Source organism: Oryzias latipes, chromosome 1 (genome assembly GCF_002234675.1).
Source record: "Oryzias latipes chromosome 1, ASM223467v1".
NCBI classification, from domain to species: Eukaryota; Metazoa; Chordata; class Actinopteri; order Beloniformes; family Adrianichthyidae; genus Oryzias; species Oryzias latipes.
This window is the reverse complement of record NC_019859.2, coordinates 4,175,735-4,192,941: the sequence shown is the minus strand read 5'-3', so window position 1 is coordinate 4,192,941 and position 17,207 is coordinate 4,175,735. Positions and strand designations below refer to the sequence as shown.

Here is a 17,207-nt window from a genome sequence, read left to right as displayed (position 1 = left end):
CAGGAACTGAAATGAGGAGCACAGACAGCTGACCTGAATCTAAAATGCGAGTTCTCTGTCATCATGGAAATGAGGGGCAACTTGGAGGACAAACCTCCAAATGAAAATACGTTCTTACCTCGTTGTAGAAGGTTTCAGTCATACTGCAGCTAAATAGTGAAACTAGCATTTACACTTTACCCCCCCCCCCCCCCCCTTATACAGCCACTTTAAGTGAGGTTACATTTTCTAAAGGAGAAACTAGAAAAAATGAATAGAGTCAAAATCTCCTAAGAAACTAAAATAATAATAATAATAATCCACTAACAAAACCAAACCACACACGCAAGGGCTATTCAAAGGAAGCTTTGAAATTATGGGATTTTCACGTTTCTACACAAAACTTTTTGAGCGATCACTGCAAATGTTCACACACGCCACACCACTCGCAGATTTTTTTAGGTGAGTATTGTGAAACTTTAATACATGAATCCCTGGCTCAAGCTGAAAGAAATAATATAGCATACAAATACATTTTTTAAATAATGTGGATGTGGTTAACAAAAAAAAAAAAAAAATCTCAGTTGCCAAGGAAATCCATAAATTCCCTTTTGCAGAATCTTCCAAAAAAAAAAAAAAAATTAAATAGACCTGTTTGTTACTCTTAGCCCAACCAAAAACATAAAACTGTTGCTATGGAGACCAACCCTACAGAAAAGTTTAAAGGGTGGCGGCAAAGGTGGGGCTGGCATCTGTGGGCCCTACAGCATCCCTCGCTGCATCCATTTTATTTATTTCAGTTTTAAATAAAAAACAAAACAAAAGACTTTTTTTAGTTTTGTAACCCTTCATATTAAAACTGCTTTTATTAGTCATTTTTGTTAAAATAAAGTCAAAAGAATCATCAGAACACAGCAGAAGCAGCCAAAAAATAAACATTATGGAATGTAGTTCAGTAAAGAAAATAAAAGCTCCAGCTGGTCCAACATGAGGGGCTTTATTTTAACCACAGTCAAATAAAGCACCGCTTTTATATAATTATAGATTTATATATATTTATATAAAGATAATTATATATTTTTTCTAAAGTTTTTCATATACACCTTCAGGCAATGACTAGAGAGGATTCTTTACAGAATCAAGTTCTTTGTGGTTCTCTTAATTTACAGGTAAACTTGGTTTCTGGATAATTAAACCACAGAAAAACTCAAGGCAACTTTCTTTTGCCTCGTTCTTAAAGTACAAAACTGGCACAGAGGACGACCGTTTTTATACACAGTAAAAATGCAATAAAATTAAATTACATAGGAGACAAAAGTCGTGTAAACCTTTCCCCGTTACAGCAAACCTCAAACAAATAAAATCACTTTCCAAACAAACTCAATCCAGTATAAAACACGCACACGAAAGCCTTCGGGGTTTTTTTCTTTTTTTTTTTTTTTGCCCTTGAAAAAATGTGCTGCAGCTCGTTTTCTTTTTTTTTCTCTCGACTTTGTTTTAATTTCTTCGTTCGACGTGGAGTTGGCTTTGCGTGGAGTTGATTTGATCGGAGCGGGACGACACGGCGAGTCACTGAAGCTGAACGGACCGGCGGGAACGTCGGCGGAAGGCAACGGACTGCAGCACGGAAACGGCGGCGGAACCAAATGAAAAGTTGGAGTTGGGCTGGGGGGGGGGGGCAAGTTCTGATCACATGTTGGCTGTGCGCTGATGATGTCATGAAGAGGGCGGACCTTTTGTAGAGAGCTTGGTAACTATGGCGATGGCCGCGTCCACAGTCCTGTACAGCATGTCCAGCATGTCAGGTGTGTCGCTGCTCATCTGTGCGGAGGAGGCGTGGCTACTGCAGCTTTCTGGCCCCTCCCCTACTAGTCCCATAGCTGATGGGAGAGTGGTCTCCTCCAGCTGTGGGGGAGCAGGGCTGATTCCAGCCTGTGAGCCTGCCTCCTTTTCTTTCTCCTCGTCAGCGGAGGTCGAAGTCCCTGCCCCCTTCTTCGCCTCCTCCCCGTGCTCCTCAGCTGTTCCTACATGGCGCTGAGGCTCCGGCTCCTCCCCCTGGACAAATCCTTCCCCAGCCTCCTGCATCAGAGAGGAAGAGGAGGATGAGAACGAGGAGGAGGACGATGAGGAGGCCTCCATCTTCTCCTCTTTAGGTGAGGAGTCTAGATTTCCAGAGGTGGCCGGGTTGGAGTCAGGGGAGGGGGGGTCCTGCTCAGTGCCAGGGTCTATCAGGGAGGAGGAGTCTCGTGTCTCTGTGTCAGAGGTGCTGGTGGGTGTCAGCGCCTCCTGGTGGTCGGCTTTTGCGTCGCCGCAGGTGGGAAGAGCCGAGGAGGAAGAGGTGGAGGCGACGCAGAGCGGAGCGGCTCCATCAGCAGCTGCGTCGTCATCGCTGCTCATCCTCCGCCGCTTCACCGGCGTGGCGCCCTCGTCCTCAGCTGACACACAAAATAGCATCACAGGTGAAAGGGGGAACCGTCACGCGGCAGCAGGAGGTCAACAGATGCTCAGCAAGTGAGTCGGTGTGTGTTCGAGCACTCCCCTGTCTGTTAATGCTAGTTAGTACATGTGTGTGAGTTTGTGTAAGTGCGTCCTACCATGTGTGAACAAATGAGAACGTGTGATAGTGTGTGCGATTGTGTGTTAGCTCTCATAGCACCGTGTAGTGTCCGACAGTGCATGTTACTGCAAGTTAGTGTGTCAGCACACGTCAGAGCATAAGAACGTGTGAGTGTGTTAGCGTGTGCAATTATGTTAGAGTGCATGTAAATAAGTGTTAGCATGTGAGTGCGTGTAAGAATATGTGCAAATGTGTGTTGGCGCGCAGAAGAGCATGTCAGCACATATTAGTGTGCGTTAGCATGCGTTAATGCGGGTTAGCTCTAAAGTGCGTATTAGTGCATGTGAGTGCGTTAACATGTGCGAGTACGTGAGTGCATGTTAGTGCACACCAGTGTGCACGTTACTGTACGTAAATGCGCAGTAGTGTGCGTTAAAGCACATTTGTGTGCGTCAGTGTGCACTCAGCAGCAGCAGTTGCCGTACCTTTGGACTTGTGGTCTTTGACCTCCAGTTCTAAAGTGCTGCGCTGCTGAATGCAGAGGCGACAGCGAGTCAGCAGCTCCTGCAGCGCCGGACTCAGAGCCGGATCGACGGCCTGAGGCGGCTGGACCGACAGCAGCAGCACCAGCGCCCGCAGGTCCTGATGGGAACAGATAAACAGTTCAGGCGCGGCGGGCAGCTGGAGCACGTTCCGTGTGTGCGTTTGTGCTCGTACGGCGTTGAGGAGGCTGCTGGTCTTGTTGAGCTCTGCATGGTGAGCGGCCAGCTCAGGCTGGAGGTTGCTCTGCTCGCTCAGAAGGTTCGTCACCAGAACGCCGATCAGGTTGGAGGAGCTGGGACTCGACAGCACCTGGACCTACAGAAAACACAACAACGTTCCTGTAGGTTCAGTATGAAGGAGTTTCCCTTTTGGTTCATCAGAGTTTTGGGTTGTTACTTTGTGCATGAAGCAGGTGAGGAAGGAATAGGCCACATTATTGTTGAGGAACGTCCTCTCATCCATCAGGATACACTTGATGTACTCGCTGAAGGCCGGATCTTCACACAGCAGCTTTACGCAGGTTTTTGCCATCGCAGACTTAAAAATCAATAGAAACCGTGAATCTTTATTAGCACAAGTCTTTGAATCAAGCCGGCGAGAGCAGCGACTGTGTCGTACCGATGACTGACAGAGCTCCGTCCACAGTTTGGGGAAGAGCGAGAGATGAAGAGGAAGTCCTTCGTATGCGATCAGCACACCTGAGGGGAAGAGGGACAGCATGGCAGTGACTCTGAACGCGTCTGCAGGTGGAACTGCATCCGTCTGACACATACTCAGTTTGACGAGCGTGTCGGTGAACTTCTCGCAGTTGATGGCCACGCGGCACAGCAGGTGGATGAACTGGTGGTAGGACAGGAAGTAGTCCAGCAGCATCCGGTCGTACGCCTCGTCTTTTCCCTGACGAGCACAATCCAGGTCACCGCTGAGCTCCGTGAAAGGTTGGATGGCACATGGGCGACCGCTCTTACCTTACTGCTCTCCACCAGAGAGGGCAGCAGACACATGTTGAGCTCCGGTCTCGGAGGTCGGATGTTGTTTTTGGCTCCCATCAGTTTGATGTTCTCTCTGCAGGGCAGGTAGGGCCCGAAGGACACTGGAAACACAAATAGCATTGAAACTCCAATGAAAATGGTGTTTTCAACATGTTCTTGTTTTTCAGCAACAGGATTCAAACTGTTTTTTCTGTGTTTAATCTTGTTTCTGTTTAAACAAAGTTACTTTCCTTCCCGTGGAGCCCAAACACAAATGCTATTGGGAATCTGCTTTCAGTGATAATCAAAAAGGAAAAAAAAAATGAAACATGTTGTACTTTGATGAAAAGTTCCTGTTTTCTTTGCTGCTTGACTATATTTCATTTGGAGTTCCTTAGACTGTTAGGTATTTTCTCAACACAAACAGCCAGAAATTTAATACATTTTGCATTTAATCAATTTACATTTACCTTTAATAGATCTAAGTTTTACGTTTGTGTTGGTTTTTGGATCAGTTTCAGACGGACCCATCCCTAAGTCTGAAGCAAAAACCACGGAAAAGGTCAGGTGGAGACGACTCACTGGGAATGTTGCTGTGATGGTAGGTGCAGTGGTTGTGCTGCAGGAACGGGACGAGGGTGTGCAGGAAGTCGTGTGGACTCAGAAGAACCAGCTCCTTCAGGACGTCTGCAAAAAGGCGGAGAAACGTGTAAAAGCAGCAGCTGGACTTCAGATCCCTGTTGCATTAAAGGAAAACCTCCGTGTGCTGCATATCTGGGAGTTTTGGAGTTAAAAAGTGTCAACGTTACCCAGGCAGGCGTTGCGCAGCTCTGGAGGACTGTAGGAGTTGAGGAGTGTGAGGAGCTTGTGTGCAAAGTCGATCCTCTCCTGCCACTGAATCAGAGCCTGCTTCACGTCTGAGGTGAGGAGTTGAAAGGAGCGTTCAGAGCAGAGGAGGAAAATCCCAGCTTTGCAGCTGGATTCTGCATTCAGGGTCATGGGAGAGGGCGGGCTCTGACCTTTGCGCTGCAGGTACGGCCGCGTGGATTTCAGGACGGACAGGAAGATGGAGAGCAGCTCCACCAGGTCTCCGGTGACGTGACAGGCAGTCGCTTCGTGGTACATCATGTGCAGAGTGTTGAAGCTCTGCAGAGACACAGACTGACCGTCACCATCTGCTCTCCATAGTCATGTTGTTTGATTTAATTCAGTTTTAGGTTCAAAAAATAAATAAAGTGACTTAAATCACAGGCTCTTCTTTCTACAGTGACCCTGAACGCACCTCCGTCATGAGAATGAGCCCTCTGTTGAAGACCACCAGCAGCCGGTCCTCGTCGTTCTCCAGCAGAACTCTGAAGGCACTGAGGGCGACAGAGGAGAAAATGATCGCACCGCGGACTCCAGCCGCGTCCGGACAGGCCTTTCAGGGGCTGACCTGATGAGCGTGGTCCAGCAGGAGCGGCCGTCCAGGCAGCGCAGGTAGCAGCTGATGGTGGTTTTCTTGAACTGCTTGATGTCCTCCAGCTCCTCCTCCCTCATGTCGGGACGCTGCGCCACGAACAGCTGCATCAAGTTAAAGAGCTCCTCCACCGCCTGGAAGCAGATCAAACAAATCTTTACTTTGGGCGTTTTTTAAGACAGTCCCTGGAGCTCCAGTCCCGAATCATCAGGTCTGTGCCACGGGGCTGAAGCTTGGACCCTCACCCCTGGATACTGGCTGGCGTGTGGGGTCAGGTTTTTGAAGGCCCACTGGATGTTTTGGTGTGACGCCAGCTGGCGGGTGAACGCGGGCGACTGCTCGCAGCACAAGCGCAGGATGCCGTAGTAAGCCGGCAGCATGCCGCGGTTAAAGAGCACCACCTCCTGGTCGTCGTGATCGGCCAGGATGTAGTTGAAGGCGATGTTCTTGGTCACCACGGGGTTCTGCACCACCAGCCGGACGTTCTCAGGACAGTCCACACACACGTTGTACCAGAAGGACAGCAGCGCCTGCTTGTTGTGGTTGGTGGCGATGGCGGGCTCGGACAGTTTGGGCTGCAGGAAAACGAGACCAAACTTTTTTTCATCTGTCATCATGTGAACATTAACCGAAATCTACCAAAACCACAAACCTGGAAAAGGTTCCAGAGATCCATGAAGTATCCCGAGAACATGAGCTTCTCCGTCTTGGAGATGAGGCAGTATGTCATGAAGCTGAAGTACTGCATGAGCTTGGTGGTGCCGTGAACGCTGGCGTCCACGTACAGCTTGGCGCGGCCCAGCAAACCCAGGAGCAGGTTGTAGACCTGATGGAGAACAACCGTGGTGTCGGGCGACAGCGGCAGCTCACGCGTCGGCAGGTGGAGGGAGCGCGTGGAGCGAAACATCTGACGGAAGGAGTTGCTGGGTATGAGGGAGACCAGGAGGTACGCCGCCGCTGGAGGAAAGAAAACCGATGAAACATCAGAGCCCATCCATGTCTCCAATCCTCTAAAGCTAACCATTTCATATTACTGGTCACCTTGGAGCCACACCAAAATTGAAAAATTGAAATGAAAAAAATTTCTTCCCAAACTAACTTTCCAGTGATGCTTGAGGAGTTAGGAAGCGATGGATCGAAATCCCTGGAAGGAGTTTAAATTGTAGCCGGTGTAAAAGGTGATTTATTTATTTACTTTTTAATTAAAGATGGTAGCTTCTTCCCGAGGTCAAAGGTCAACAGAACATCGGTTGTGGTTGCAGACTTAACCTGGGTTGTGTAATATCGTGCAGTTCCAACAAAAGTTTTCTTTTTTTTGATATATTGTGGAAAAATGTTAGTCAACTTTCGCACTTCACAACAAGCCCAGCTGTAGGTCCTGTGGCCATCCCATAATACTTTTAAAACGTCCTTTGGATGATCTTGACAAGTGTTTTGCTTTCATTTGTAGATTTAGAAATTTGTCTTTGAGCCTCTGAAGAGATTTTTGCGCCAATCATTTTGTTGATGGTTTCTCCTGCTGTGATGTCATCATTTTCTATTTGGGGGGGCAATCAATATGGCCCAAATTTATTTTTCACCGGGCACTAAGTGCGTGCAAACTTTGGTGAGTGTTTGAGTATGAAACAGAGATCAAATTCTTGCTCAAGTAGTAAGAAAGAAGAAATTGTGAAACCGATCCGATCCTTGCAGTCCAGGACTGCTGTGGGACAGAATTAAAGAAACACATAACATACACACTCAAACTACTCAGAATAAGAATTAACTAAAAGTTTAACACTTTCTTTCTAGAAAACAGCATTTTTGGAAATTTTAAGCACTGAAACACAACACTGCATGTGTCCCATCAAGTCATTCTTTACCTTTAGACTACAAAAAAAAGGTTTTTACTAATAAAGCACATTTATGTATGATATGAGAAGTGAATTTAACATTCGGGATGAAATGAGTAGGCGGAGCCTCACATGTGCGGACTCGTGGGTAATTGTGCGCCAGCAGGAAGCGTTCCACCCAGTTCTCCATGTTCTGCAGAACCCAGCTGTGAGCCAGCTTGTTTCGGGGAGTTTGGACGGCCAGCCAGTCCAGACACTGGGACGGGTTGTATTCGATCACCTGAGGAGAACGAAGCACAGACGTCTGATCTATACTTCATCCGTATACAGTCTTTATTTTGTTAGTCTTTTGGGCTTCTCAGCTTTACACATTTTCTAACTATAAATATGACATTTTTAGCCTAAATCTAAAAATCTGTTTCGTTTTCGAGAACATAGTTTCTGCACAGTTCGTTAGAAATTCACCTCCACGATGTGAATGGGACTGTTGGTGCAGAGCAACCCCGCCCCACTTCCCCTCTCTACTGCTGAGAACTCAGAGCAGGGAGCTTGTTGCAGCAAATTTTCTACAATGTAAAACTGCATTTTTCTTTGTCAGCTCATGACCCAGAACGACTTGAATACAGAATTACCAAAAGAGATGCTACGTTAACACAACCACATCATGATTTTCATCAGAGTGGGTCTTTAAACTAAGCCATACATGCATGTTAATAACGAGGATTTCATGTAGGAGTTATTTTGTGTCATCCTGAACATTTACCTCCCAGATTCTCTGGAGGATGTAGGAGGCGAACGAAGGCATCCCCGGAGGTCCTCCTGCAAACTCCATCAGCATCGTCAGCAGTTTGAAGAAAGGATTCGCCGCCTGAAGGAAGAAATGAAATAAAACCATCAAAAGCTGATCCAGAGGAGGAAAATGTTCCAGAACAGGGTTAGAAGGTCTAAACTGGAGGTGGATCAGCAGGAGGATAAGCTGGTGTTTTGTTTCGTACCTCAGGTGTGAGCTTTGCAATGGAGGTGAAAAGCATGGAAACAATCTGTGAAGACAGTGAAGACAGTTCAATACTACGAGCGAAACGTCTCAGATGTTCCTCCTTTCATGAGACCAAACCCTTTAACCTACGTGTTCGGCCAGCCGGTTGTTATAGCGACAGAGGCTGAAGATGAGGTTGCAGGTCTGCCGGATGTTGATGCCGTCTCGGATGTGCTGGAAGAGGAACGGGAAACCCTTCCCTCCGGTCAGGGCGGCCATGTCGCTCTGGGACAGAGTCAGGTGCCTGGGCAGAGAGGGCAGGGAGTGAGGGGTGCCTGCAGGGGGGCTCCAACAGAAAACATCAGTCACAGGAGAGCCCCGCACCTCTCGGAGCGAGACTGCTCCACCAGCAGAGCGATGAGGGCAATCATCTTCTCCAGAGCTGCGGGGCGGTACTTCTCCTCCGCCAGAGACAAGATGTCCTCCTCCTCGTCCTCCTCCTCTGCCTCCTCCTCTGACAGCACCTCCACCTGAGGCTGGGAGGACAATCGGCATTTATTGTGCATCTTTCCTTAGAGCTACACTGAAAAATCATTTAGAGGAGGAATTATGAGGGTCTCTTGTGTGGAAACGTACATTTTCTGGGCCTTTGGTTCCCATGTAGAAATGCACCATGATGGAGATGGCTTGCAGCGAGAGCAAGAACTGACTCTGGACCAAAAAAAAGGACAAAAATTCATCATAAACTCAAAATAAGTAGCTAAAGAACAGGCATATCTTGATTCAAAGTGGTTTCAACAGTCATTAAAGTCCCACTCCAATCATCTTTTGACTTATTGTAAGAAAGTTCCCAGCAGTCTTTTCATTGTAATCATGTCATTTTAAGCTAAAATCTAAAAAGGTTTCATTTTCTAGGACATAGTTTCTGCAGAGCGGCAGGAGTTCATTAGAATTTCACCCGAGTTACGGGCTGAACCGTTGGTGCGGAGAAACCCAATCCCCTCTCCCTGTTGCTGAGAGCTCTCTGTTTGCCAACCACTCTCCCGGCAGCTTACAGCCCCCCACACCCCCAACCCAACGAGCACTATTGGAGCCATCCAGCCGTACATTTTGGAGCCAGCTTCCAGCTCAGACGAGGAAAACAAAGGTGTACATGGATCCTCTGCCTGCAAGGGGATGCATCAGAAAGGGGCGGAGCAGGGAGCTTGTGGTCCCGCCCAGCGGATGTTCTACGTCACTAATGAGCGGTTTTTTTTTTTTAACAGCTTTTTTGTGTCTGCTCCTTATTCAAAACTATTTGAGTAAAGAAATTCTCAGAAATGCAATTTTAAGCCTGATTTTCTTAATTTACGTATACCATCATTAAAAAAATTCCACAAGAAAATGTACAATTTCCATCCGAGTGGGTCTTTAAATTGCTGTTTTCCACAATTTCCCTCCAGAGTGGGCGCTGTTACTCAGACAAACCTCCTCTTCTCCCATCTTGGCGAACTCGTAGAGGAAGGCGAAGTACTCGGTCAGGTGCTTGCTGTGCGGCTTCACGCCGTGCTCCATGATGGACAGCAGCGTCTTAACGAAGCGAGTGACGCAGGATCGACTCCCAATATCCTCCACCGGGCCGTCCATGTCGTCGGAACTGCAAACAGCAGGGAAGATTAATAATCCAGAAACTTCCTCCCGATGCCTCCTAAATACTTTTTTGGAGCCACACATCTTTCTCAGAGCCTCGTAGCCGCGTCACGTTCAGATGAAGTTTTCTGTGGCTGTCAAAATTCACAAGCACTAAGGTTTGTGCCGCACATTTCCGCAGTCAACAATAAGACCCTTCACAGCAGAAAAGAGCCAAAACCCTCAGACCTACCCGTCCTCCATGCCGGGCTGTAGGTACAGGTGAGCGTGAACCGGACGCAGCCTCTGGATGACATGAATGCACAACCTCTGGAACATCTGGAGGAGGAAGAAGGAGGACGACGTTTTTAACCAGGAAACCGCAAATAAAACATCCTCATAGAACTACTAATGATAACAAGAATGAACTAACCTGTCTAACAATCTGGTTGGGACACTTGATGAGGATCTGCATTGGCCACCAGTTGTCATCAGCCATTCGATCCAAAAACCACTGAAAGAAGAGCAGGTTTTCTCCGATTACTTCCTAAACTTAATCCCCTCACTTCCTAATTATTTGAAAAACAACCCAACTGAAGCAGTAAAAGCAGTTAAACTGTGAAAGCTCAGACCTCGCAGGCGGCCTGGCTGTTGTTGAACTGTTTGGTGAGAAGCTCAATCCACTGCAGCATGGTGGGCTGGAGACAGAAGAGGAAGGAGGGAGGAGTCATTTCGTCTCACATAACTACAGGTGCAACAGCAAAGAGAGGATTTTACCTTTTCTTTGGAGTGAATGAAAGTCTCCAGTACAAAAGATGTGCTGAGCTGCAGAAAAAAACAGAACATAAAAGTAAATTTTACAGCTGATGTGCAACGATAAGAGAAGGAAAAATAGCAAAAAATGTTAGAATCTACAGAGTTATATCTGTTGAGGTTTGCTAATAACGCTAATATCGCTATAACTAAAACAGTCCGGATCTGAATAAAAAAAAAAAAAAGCTTAGATTTCAATTAAGCACAAATGCATCAATATCTCCCCTTTGCCAAAACTTTCTGAATATCTATAAAGTTCCTTAGAGTTTCTGTTTTTAACATCTATGAATGTATAGTCGTCCGCTAGAATCGCGGCCTCTGAGATTTTTTTTCATAGCAATTTTGCATTTTTTTTTTTAAAGTGCATTGTGTTCTGCATCCTGATTGGCTGTATTGTTTCTCCAAACAACGCAGTGCTTTTTTTAATAGCATTTTTCCGCATGAATAAAGTAATATTCAGAAATGCAATTTTAAGTTGTACTTTCTACATACATATCCTCCATCATGAGAAATAATGTGTTAAAAACAGTGTTTTCATCAGAGTCTGCCTTTAAAGCAAAAAAATCTAAGCTTCTTTGAAACTTAAATGTTTATCTAGGGGAACGGTAAAGAAATGTCGGTAAAAAGTTCTTTAGATTCCTGAAATCTCCTTGTTGTGCGGCTGCTGTTTTGCTGATTCTCACCTTTGCGGTCATGAGGGAGACGGCTTTGGGGTCCGGCAGAGTGCTGGGGATACTGCTGCACAGCTGCCACATAAACCTGCAGACAAGCAGAGACCGCGTGAGCGCCGATCACCAGCCGGGACCAACCGACAAAAGAACCGCAAACTCACCCAAAGTAGGTGTGCTCAAAAATGTTTTTGTCCTGCAGAAACTGCATGTTGTCATGCCAAATCCACTGAAAAACAAAACACAGACAGGAAGATTTCAGATGCAGGTGAAGAGGTTTTTATAGCTTGTATTTTTAAAAATAAAAAAGAGGAAAGTACCTCCAGCAGATCAGGAGACACATCAAAGCTGAAGTCCTTCCCGTTCTCCTCCTCCAGCTCCACTCTCTTGTAAAAGAGCATGTAGGCACTGTGTGTCTGTAAATGTAAACGTAGAAGTTGATAAGTTCGTGAGACTAAAAGCAAAAGTTGCCCACAAGTGCTGCTAACCTTCTCAAAAGAGAAGTCCATAAACTTGTCAGTGACAGAGTCGTAGGTTTTAGTCTGAAACATGAGGAAAACAGCAAAGGTCAGGGGTGGGTTAGCGCAGCTTTGTTTTTAAATAAAGTTTTGGACATACAGTCATCTCCCCTCCGAAGCACTCAGAGGCCAGCTGTGCCGAGTCGAAGGGTTTCACCTCGGCATCGTTGAAGAGGTACCTGCAGGTGCAACAACAGAAGCCGTCAGAGACCTGGATTTGCCGCCACCGCCGCGTCCCGACCTCCATTCGGCGTTTGTGCCCACCACTTATTGTTCTTGTGTGCATAAGGGTTGATGATGTCCCTGATGAAGCTGTAGTAGTGGCCGCCGTCCGCTGTTCCTGTGTGCACCGTGACGCCGATGAGGTCGTACTCATAACTCTCTGTGGCCTTTCTTTCTTCCCGAAAACCTGAAACGAGTCACGAGTTAGAATCCAGGCCGTCCCACCAGAACTGGCTCATCAGAAGCGAGTGCGTTCAGACGGACCGTCTTTGCGCTCGCCCTTTCCCATGAGGAAGTCCTCCGTGTACGAGGTCATGTCAAGCCTCAAAGGGAAGGAGAAGTGCGTGTTGACCTTTTCCTTCATCATGGTCACCATGTTAAAGGTGTATCTCATGGTGTTGAAGCTCAGGATTCGAGGCAGTTTCTTGAAACAAGCCCTGTAAAACAAAACAAAAAAAGTTTGAAGTTTACGATGGGATTTAGATTCTTAACAGTTTTTAACAGCAGGGTTTCAGGATTCGTCCCACCTTTTCTCCGCGCGGACCTTCTTGCCGCACTGCGAGCAGGTGTACATGTTGTCGCCCTCCAGGGTGTCTTTGATGGTCACCTCATCCAGAGACTCCTGAGGAGAGAGGAGAGGAGAAAGTCAGTGTACAACCTAAAGACAAGGCGGTCCTTCAATCAGCAGCATCAGAGGAGCCTCATCCTCACATAGATGTTCTTCATATCTGCCACTTGGCACCGGACCGTGTAAAACTCCTCCGCCGTCTGACTCACGTGGTCACAATCCTGCAGGAAAACACAGAAAAAACAGATGCAGGACTCCCGTTCATGCTCAATAACATCGTTTTAGGTTGAATTATAATCACAAATTTGTAAAGATCCATAATTGTTCTGTGTTTTTTTGCTATTTTAGGTAAGCAAAAACCTAACCTAATGAAGTAAATGTTTGAAGATATTTTGGAGAAAAAAACCTAAAAGCTGTTATTTTTGCTGGGTGAGATCAGTGTTTAGGGTTCAATGAACTTTTTAAACTACAAAAAATAAACAAAAGACTCAAAGGGTTTCTACTGTATAAATACAAAAAAAAAGTTTGTATTCTTTTTTCCATAAAAAAAAACTGAACATAAAGAGACGTTTCAATACTTGGAAGTCTAAATTTGGTTTATTAAGCAACTGGAATATATCCAGAGAAATCCAGAAAAATTCACCTTTTCAAAAAAAGTTGAGTCAAAGTTGTGTCAAACTACATCAGTCATGTGAAATGTAAAGGAAGTTTATTTTCTTTCAACTCACCAGGGAAACAACGTTGTTGGTGATGACGCCTCCAAACAAAGTCTTCACTGTGTTTTTCTGTCGAAACATCAAAACAACCGTTAAGGACGCCTCGTTCACTCGATTCACACCCACAAACTGCTCAGAGGATCCACTTTGGGTCGAGTGTAGAAAACACCGCCAGCTTTCTGTCCCAGCCAGGAGGAATCCTGCCGGGACTCCAACCAGCAACTTTCTAAGGGCCATGTCACTAAGTCAGGGATGTCAAACTATGGTTCAGTGTTTATCATTTGGAAAATGACTTTACCGGATAAATTTCACATGAAATCAACAAAGGCTGCAAAAAATGACATTATTTATAAATGACAAAAATGAAACTGAAGTTCAGTTTAGTGACGTGAGTTCTGAAAAAACAATTTTGTTTTGAAGATGGTTGACAATTTGAAAGAAAAACAACACACTATCGTAATATAAACTGAAGAACATTACGAAAGTCTCATGATGTGACGTCGTGCCTGTCTGCCAGCTTGGTGGAGAAGCCGGAACAAGTCTGTAAGTTTCTTGGTTTTTCTACTAAAGATGAAAAAAAAAAGAGTTTATAAAACGTGTCTGTTGTAAAAACTGTTGGACTGCGAGTGACCTAAACCAGCTAGGTGGCCTCAGGTAAGTGTCTGCCCCGAGGCTGGAAGGTTGTGAGTTCAAATCTGCTGTGAGGAAAAGAACATTTTCAGGATTTAAATTAAATTAAATAACCCAACATGGATGTTTATGTTTAGTTTACTGCTGAAGTGAACCAGGAAGCGATAAATATCATTTCTATCTGTTAAAATCTTTTTGTTTTATCCTGTTTTGTTTCGTTGATATACGATCTAAATAAAGATGCAAAGGATGACAAATTAAATACATATTTGAAAAGACAAACGCATAGCAACCATTCAAAAATAATGTATTAAATAGCAAGAATTGTGGTTTGATATTTGAATCAATAATCCTGATTGAGGGTCGGATCGCCGTATAAAAACAATCCATGGCCTTGTTTTTTTCTAGTTTTGTAGATCAAATAAACAGAAAGCTGTAATTGGTCTCTTGACTGGATTTCAAATGAACTTTCAGTCACATCTGAACCAAACGGTGTGGGTTACCAGCTCCAGGGACATCTCTTCTATTTTGGTGATGAGGTCTGTGAAAAACTCGGTCATGTCCTTCTGCTCGCCGGTGTTGAGCGGCTGCTTGTCCATAGTGTACGTTTTGCAGAACGGTCGGGGGTTGTAGGCTTTCCTCTCGCTCTCCTGAAGTAACAAACAGAAACCAGAGAGAGATCCGTCTGCCCGTCTTTATCTGATTCACTGCGGTTCTCAACGATGAGAATAAATCGGAAAGATCAAAGAGGTCAGAGGTCGACGTGAAACTTGCCATGAGGTACGTGAACATCTTCTGCAGCTCCAGCAACGTGGTTTTGTGTTTGATTTCTTCAGAATACTGCACAGAGGTGGACAGATCGATGAGAACCCGTTCAGCTGAGCGACCTCCGGCGCTCTGGGTCGCAGGTCACCCACCTTAGCTGTGAAGACGGCCTGGCGCGCCTCGGGGATCATGTAGAGCTGCTGGATGGTGGAGGCCAGGTAGCAGGTGGCTCCCAGGTTGGTGAGGCCGACGAAGCGGCACTCTGCCCGGACGTCGTCGTGCGGCCAGTAGTCCCACTTGTACGGAGCGTGCGAGGCTGAGGTGGTAAAACAGAAAGAAGTTTAGCTCTGCATCTTTATCATCTAAAATAACAGATTTAGGGAGGTTCTACACAGTTCTGACGTCTGCTGTGGAGTTGTGGGTCATTTTTCTATTGTAGGTATTTTTGTCTGATGTGGTTTGTGGTTTCACATCCATGTTTGGTCAAGATCCTGGTAACCCCTTGTGCTATCCTAGGCACTTTAACATTGGGAGTTGGGTCATCTAGACCCACTAGTCAGTGCTCTGAACCTTTTTTCTTCTATGGTTTGTGATCTTCACTGGTGTCCATGGATTACATGAAATCTTTCCACCTTTGTCATGGTAGGGAGAACACGTCAAAGTAAGGGTGGGGTCATCTAAAATAGCACAAGGGTTAACGCAGCCTTGTTTCGACAAAAAAAAAAGATCTTGAGGAAACTAATAGGCGAATTCAGTAAAATGAACAGAACCTCCAGCTGATTTCCACATCTGAAAAACTCTGATATTTGTGATCTGTTCCCAAAAAAAAAATCGAATCCAACAGGGATGTTTGTCTTGTTTACTGCTAAAGTAAACCAGGAAGCGCTAAATATCATTTCTATCTTTTAAAATCTTTGTGTTTTAACCCGGTTTGTTTTGTTGATTCTGATCTAAATAATGATGATTACCGTTGGTTTTATCGGTCAACACAGTTGACCGATAAAACCAGCGAGTAAAAACCAGTCTATACAGTTCAGGATGAGTGTAAAACTCCCGTTTTTCCTCCATGTGAGTCACACATTCTTGTCTTCTAAAAGGGCAGTTTGAGCTCTTTTCATTAAAATGTTAATTACTTAAAAGCAAACTTTTTTTGCTCCTCAGCCTTTCATATCTTCTCGAATGACGACAATAAATAATAACAGAAAAAAATCGTTTCCCATATTGGTTTTCTACCAAAACTTAATTTAGGTCACAAAAATTAAATTCAGATATTCTGAACAAGAAACTTAAAAAAACTCAAAGAGAAACTCACAACTTGAATGCTTGCTCCCTAAAACATTTATTATTTGATTAATCTTTTTTTTTTTTACTGAAAAGAGCAAGAAAAAAGGTCTACGGCTGAAAGTTTAGGGCTATGAAAACATTTACCACATATGAATTTTTCATTTCAGAACTCACCTGGTGATTAAAGACTTTATGCTAAGAGACATTAAAATAAAAACACTCTTATTCAATTGAAATAAAAAGAATGAAAGCTAAAGTTTATACCTACAAGTATAGAACAGGACACTTAGAGAATCTTTCCTTTTGTGGAGATTTACAGCACATTTGAATTTACTTTATGCAAAAATAATTGCAACAAAAACATGAAAAAAAACAAAATGAAAACAATTGCGTCTCCTTAAAGTTGGGAAATGTTTCCGCAAATCTTTTTGCTGAAGCAATTTCTCCACATTTGTGGTTTCACTGTTTAGTTTTAAAACCTCAAAACATTTAAGTTATTTTCTATTCTTCTTTTTGTGTAAACTATTCTATCCCGTTTAATTTTCACTCAGCAGAGTTTATTAACCAACCTGTAGGGTAATTAGAACAAACGAAAAGGGGAGCAGCCAGATCCTCACCCTGCATGTGCTGAGACATGACCCAGTTGTGAAGCAGCCGGTAGTTTTCCACCGAACCCTTCACCATCTCCACCAGCAGGTCGTAGGCTGCAGCTCTTGCGGCGTGAGATTTACATTTCGGCTGAGCGCGGTCGGCCAGGCTGGGGAGGAGGAAGAGGAGGTTGTAGACGTCCCTCAGGAACTCCTGTCCCTCGCAGGAGAGCTTGAAGGGAGGCTTGTGCTTGAGGACGCTGGTGGCGAGGCGAAGGAGGCCCGTGAGCCCATCGTCCTCAGTCGCCCCGTCCTGCTGGTCCAGGATTTCTCGGCTGTTGGGGGAAGAGAAGACAATGTTGGTCAGACGCTGGTTTATTTGCCAGATTATTATAATGACTAAAAACCGACCTCCGGATGCAGTCCGCCAGGTGCCGGGCGAGAGCATCGAGGTCCAGCAGGGTGGTCTGCATGGAGCCGGGCAGCGACAGAGAGGGAGAGACCTTCTGTG

General features: G+C 45.3%; 1 protein-coding gene across 2 annotated transcripts in view; it reads right to left on the bottom strand.

The window, feature by feature from the left end:
• Positions 1 to 959: 959 nt before the first annotated feature.
• usp34 (ubiquitin specific peptidase 34) overlaps positions 960 to 17,207 on the bottom strand; it is a 49,121-nt gene continuing 32,873 nt past the window's right edge. Inside the window, exons 39-78 of one of the 2 annotated variants that reach the window (XM_023954496.1) lie at positions 17,108 to 17,202; positions 16,727 to 17,031; positions 14,978 to 15,141; positions 14,835 to 14,900; positions 14,564 to 14,710; positions 13,443 to 13,499; positions 12,858 to 12,935; positions 12,674 to 12,768; positions 12,411 to 12,583; positions 12,189 to 12,333; positions 12,025 to 12,103; positions 11,895 to 11,948; positions 11,727 to 11,822; positions 11,571 to 11,635; positions 11,422 to 11,497; positions 10,703 to 10,750; positions 10,558 to 10,623; positions 10,359 to 10,439; positions 10,179 to 10,264; positions 9,785 to 9,953; positions 8,954 to 9,028; positions 8,702 to 8,853; positions 8,468 to 8,621; positions 8,337 to 8,381; positions 8,105 to 8,209; positions 7,474 to 7,621; positions 6,162 to 6,466; positions 5,755 to 6,084; positions 5,486 to 5,643; positions 5,333 to 5,411; positions 5,070 to 5,196; positions 4,860 to 4,967; positions 4,633 to 4,737; positions 4,048 to 4,172; positions 3,853 to 3,976; positions 3,698 to 3,777; positions 3,476 to 3,616; positions 3,254 to 3,394; positions 3,022 to 3,178; positions 960 to 2,414 (exon numbers count right to left, since the gene is read on the bottom strand). In XM_023954496.1, coding sequence (XP_023810264.1) covers positions 1,696 to 2,414; positions 3,022 to 3,178; positions 3,254 to 3,394; positions 3,476 to 3,616; positions 3,698 to 3,777; positions 3,853 to 3,976; positions 4,048 to 4,172; positions 4,633 to 4,737; positions 4,860 to 4,967; positions 5,070 to 5,196; positions 5,333 to 5,411; positions 5,486 to 5,643; positions 5,755 to 6,084; positions 6,162 to 6,466; positions 7,474 to 7,621; positions 8,105 to 8,209; positions 8,337 to 8,381; positions 8,468 to 8,621; positions 8,702 to 8,853; positions 8,954 to 9,028; positions 9,785 to 9,953; positions 10,179 to 10,264; positions 10,359 to 10,439; positions 10,558 to 10,623; positions 10,703 to 10,750; positions 11,422 to 11,497; positions 11,571 to 11,635; positions 11,727 to 11,822; positions 11,895 to 11,948; positions 12,025 to 12,103; positions 12,189 to 12,333; positions 12,411 to 12,583; positions 12,674 to 12,768; positions 12,858 to 12,935; positions 13,443 to 13,499; positions 14,564 to 14,710; positions 14,835 to 14,900; positions 14,978 to 15,141; positions 16,727 to 17,031; positions 17,108 to 17,202 — 5,523 coding nt within the window. In that variant the 3' untranslated portion in view covers positions 960 to 1,695. The remainder of the gene's footprint in view (positions 2,415 to 3,021; positions 3,179 to 3,253; positions 3,395 to 3,475; positions 3,617 to 3,697; positions 3,778 to 3,852; positions 3,977 to 4,047; positions 4,173 to 4,632; positions 4,738 to 4,859; positions 4,968 to 5,069; positions 5,197 to 5,332; positions 5,412 to 5,485; positions 5,644 to 5,754; positions 6,085 to 6,161; positions 6,467 to 7,473; positions 7,622 to 8,104; positions 8,210 to 8,336; positions 8,382 to 8,467; positions 8,622 to 8,701; positions 8,854 to 8,953; positions 9,029 to 9,784; positions 9,954 to 10,178; positions 10,265 to 10,358; positions 10,440 to 10,557; positions 10,624 to 10,702; positions 10,751 to 11,421; positions 11,498 to 11,570; positions 11,636 to 11,726; positions 11,823 to 11,894; positions 11,949 to 12,024; positions 12,104 to 12,188; positions 12,334 to 12,410; positions 12,584 to 12,673; positions 12,769 to 12,857; positions 12,936 to 13,442; positions 13,500 to 14,563; positions 14,711 to 14,834; positions 14,901 to 14,977; positions 15,142 to 16,726; positions 17,032 to 17,107; positions 17,203 to 17,207) is intronic. The other variant, XM_023954503.1, reaches the window with a different exon arrangement.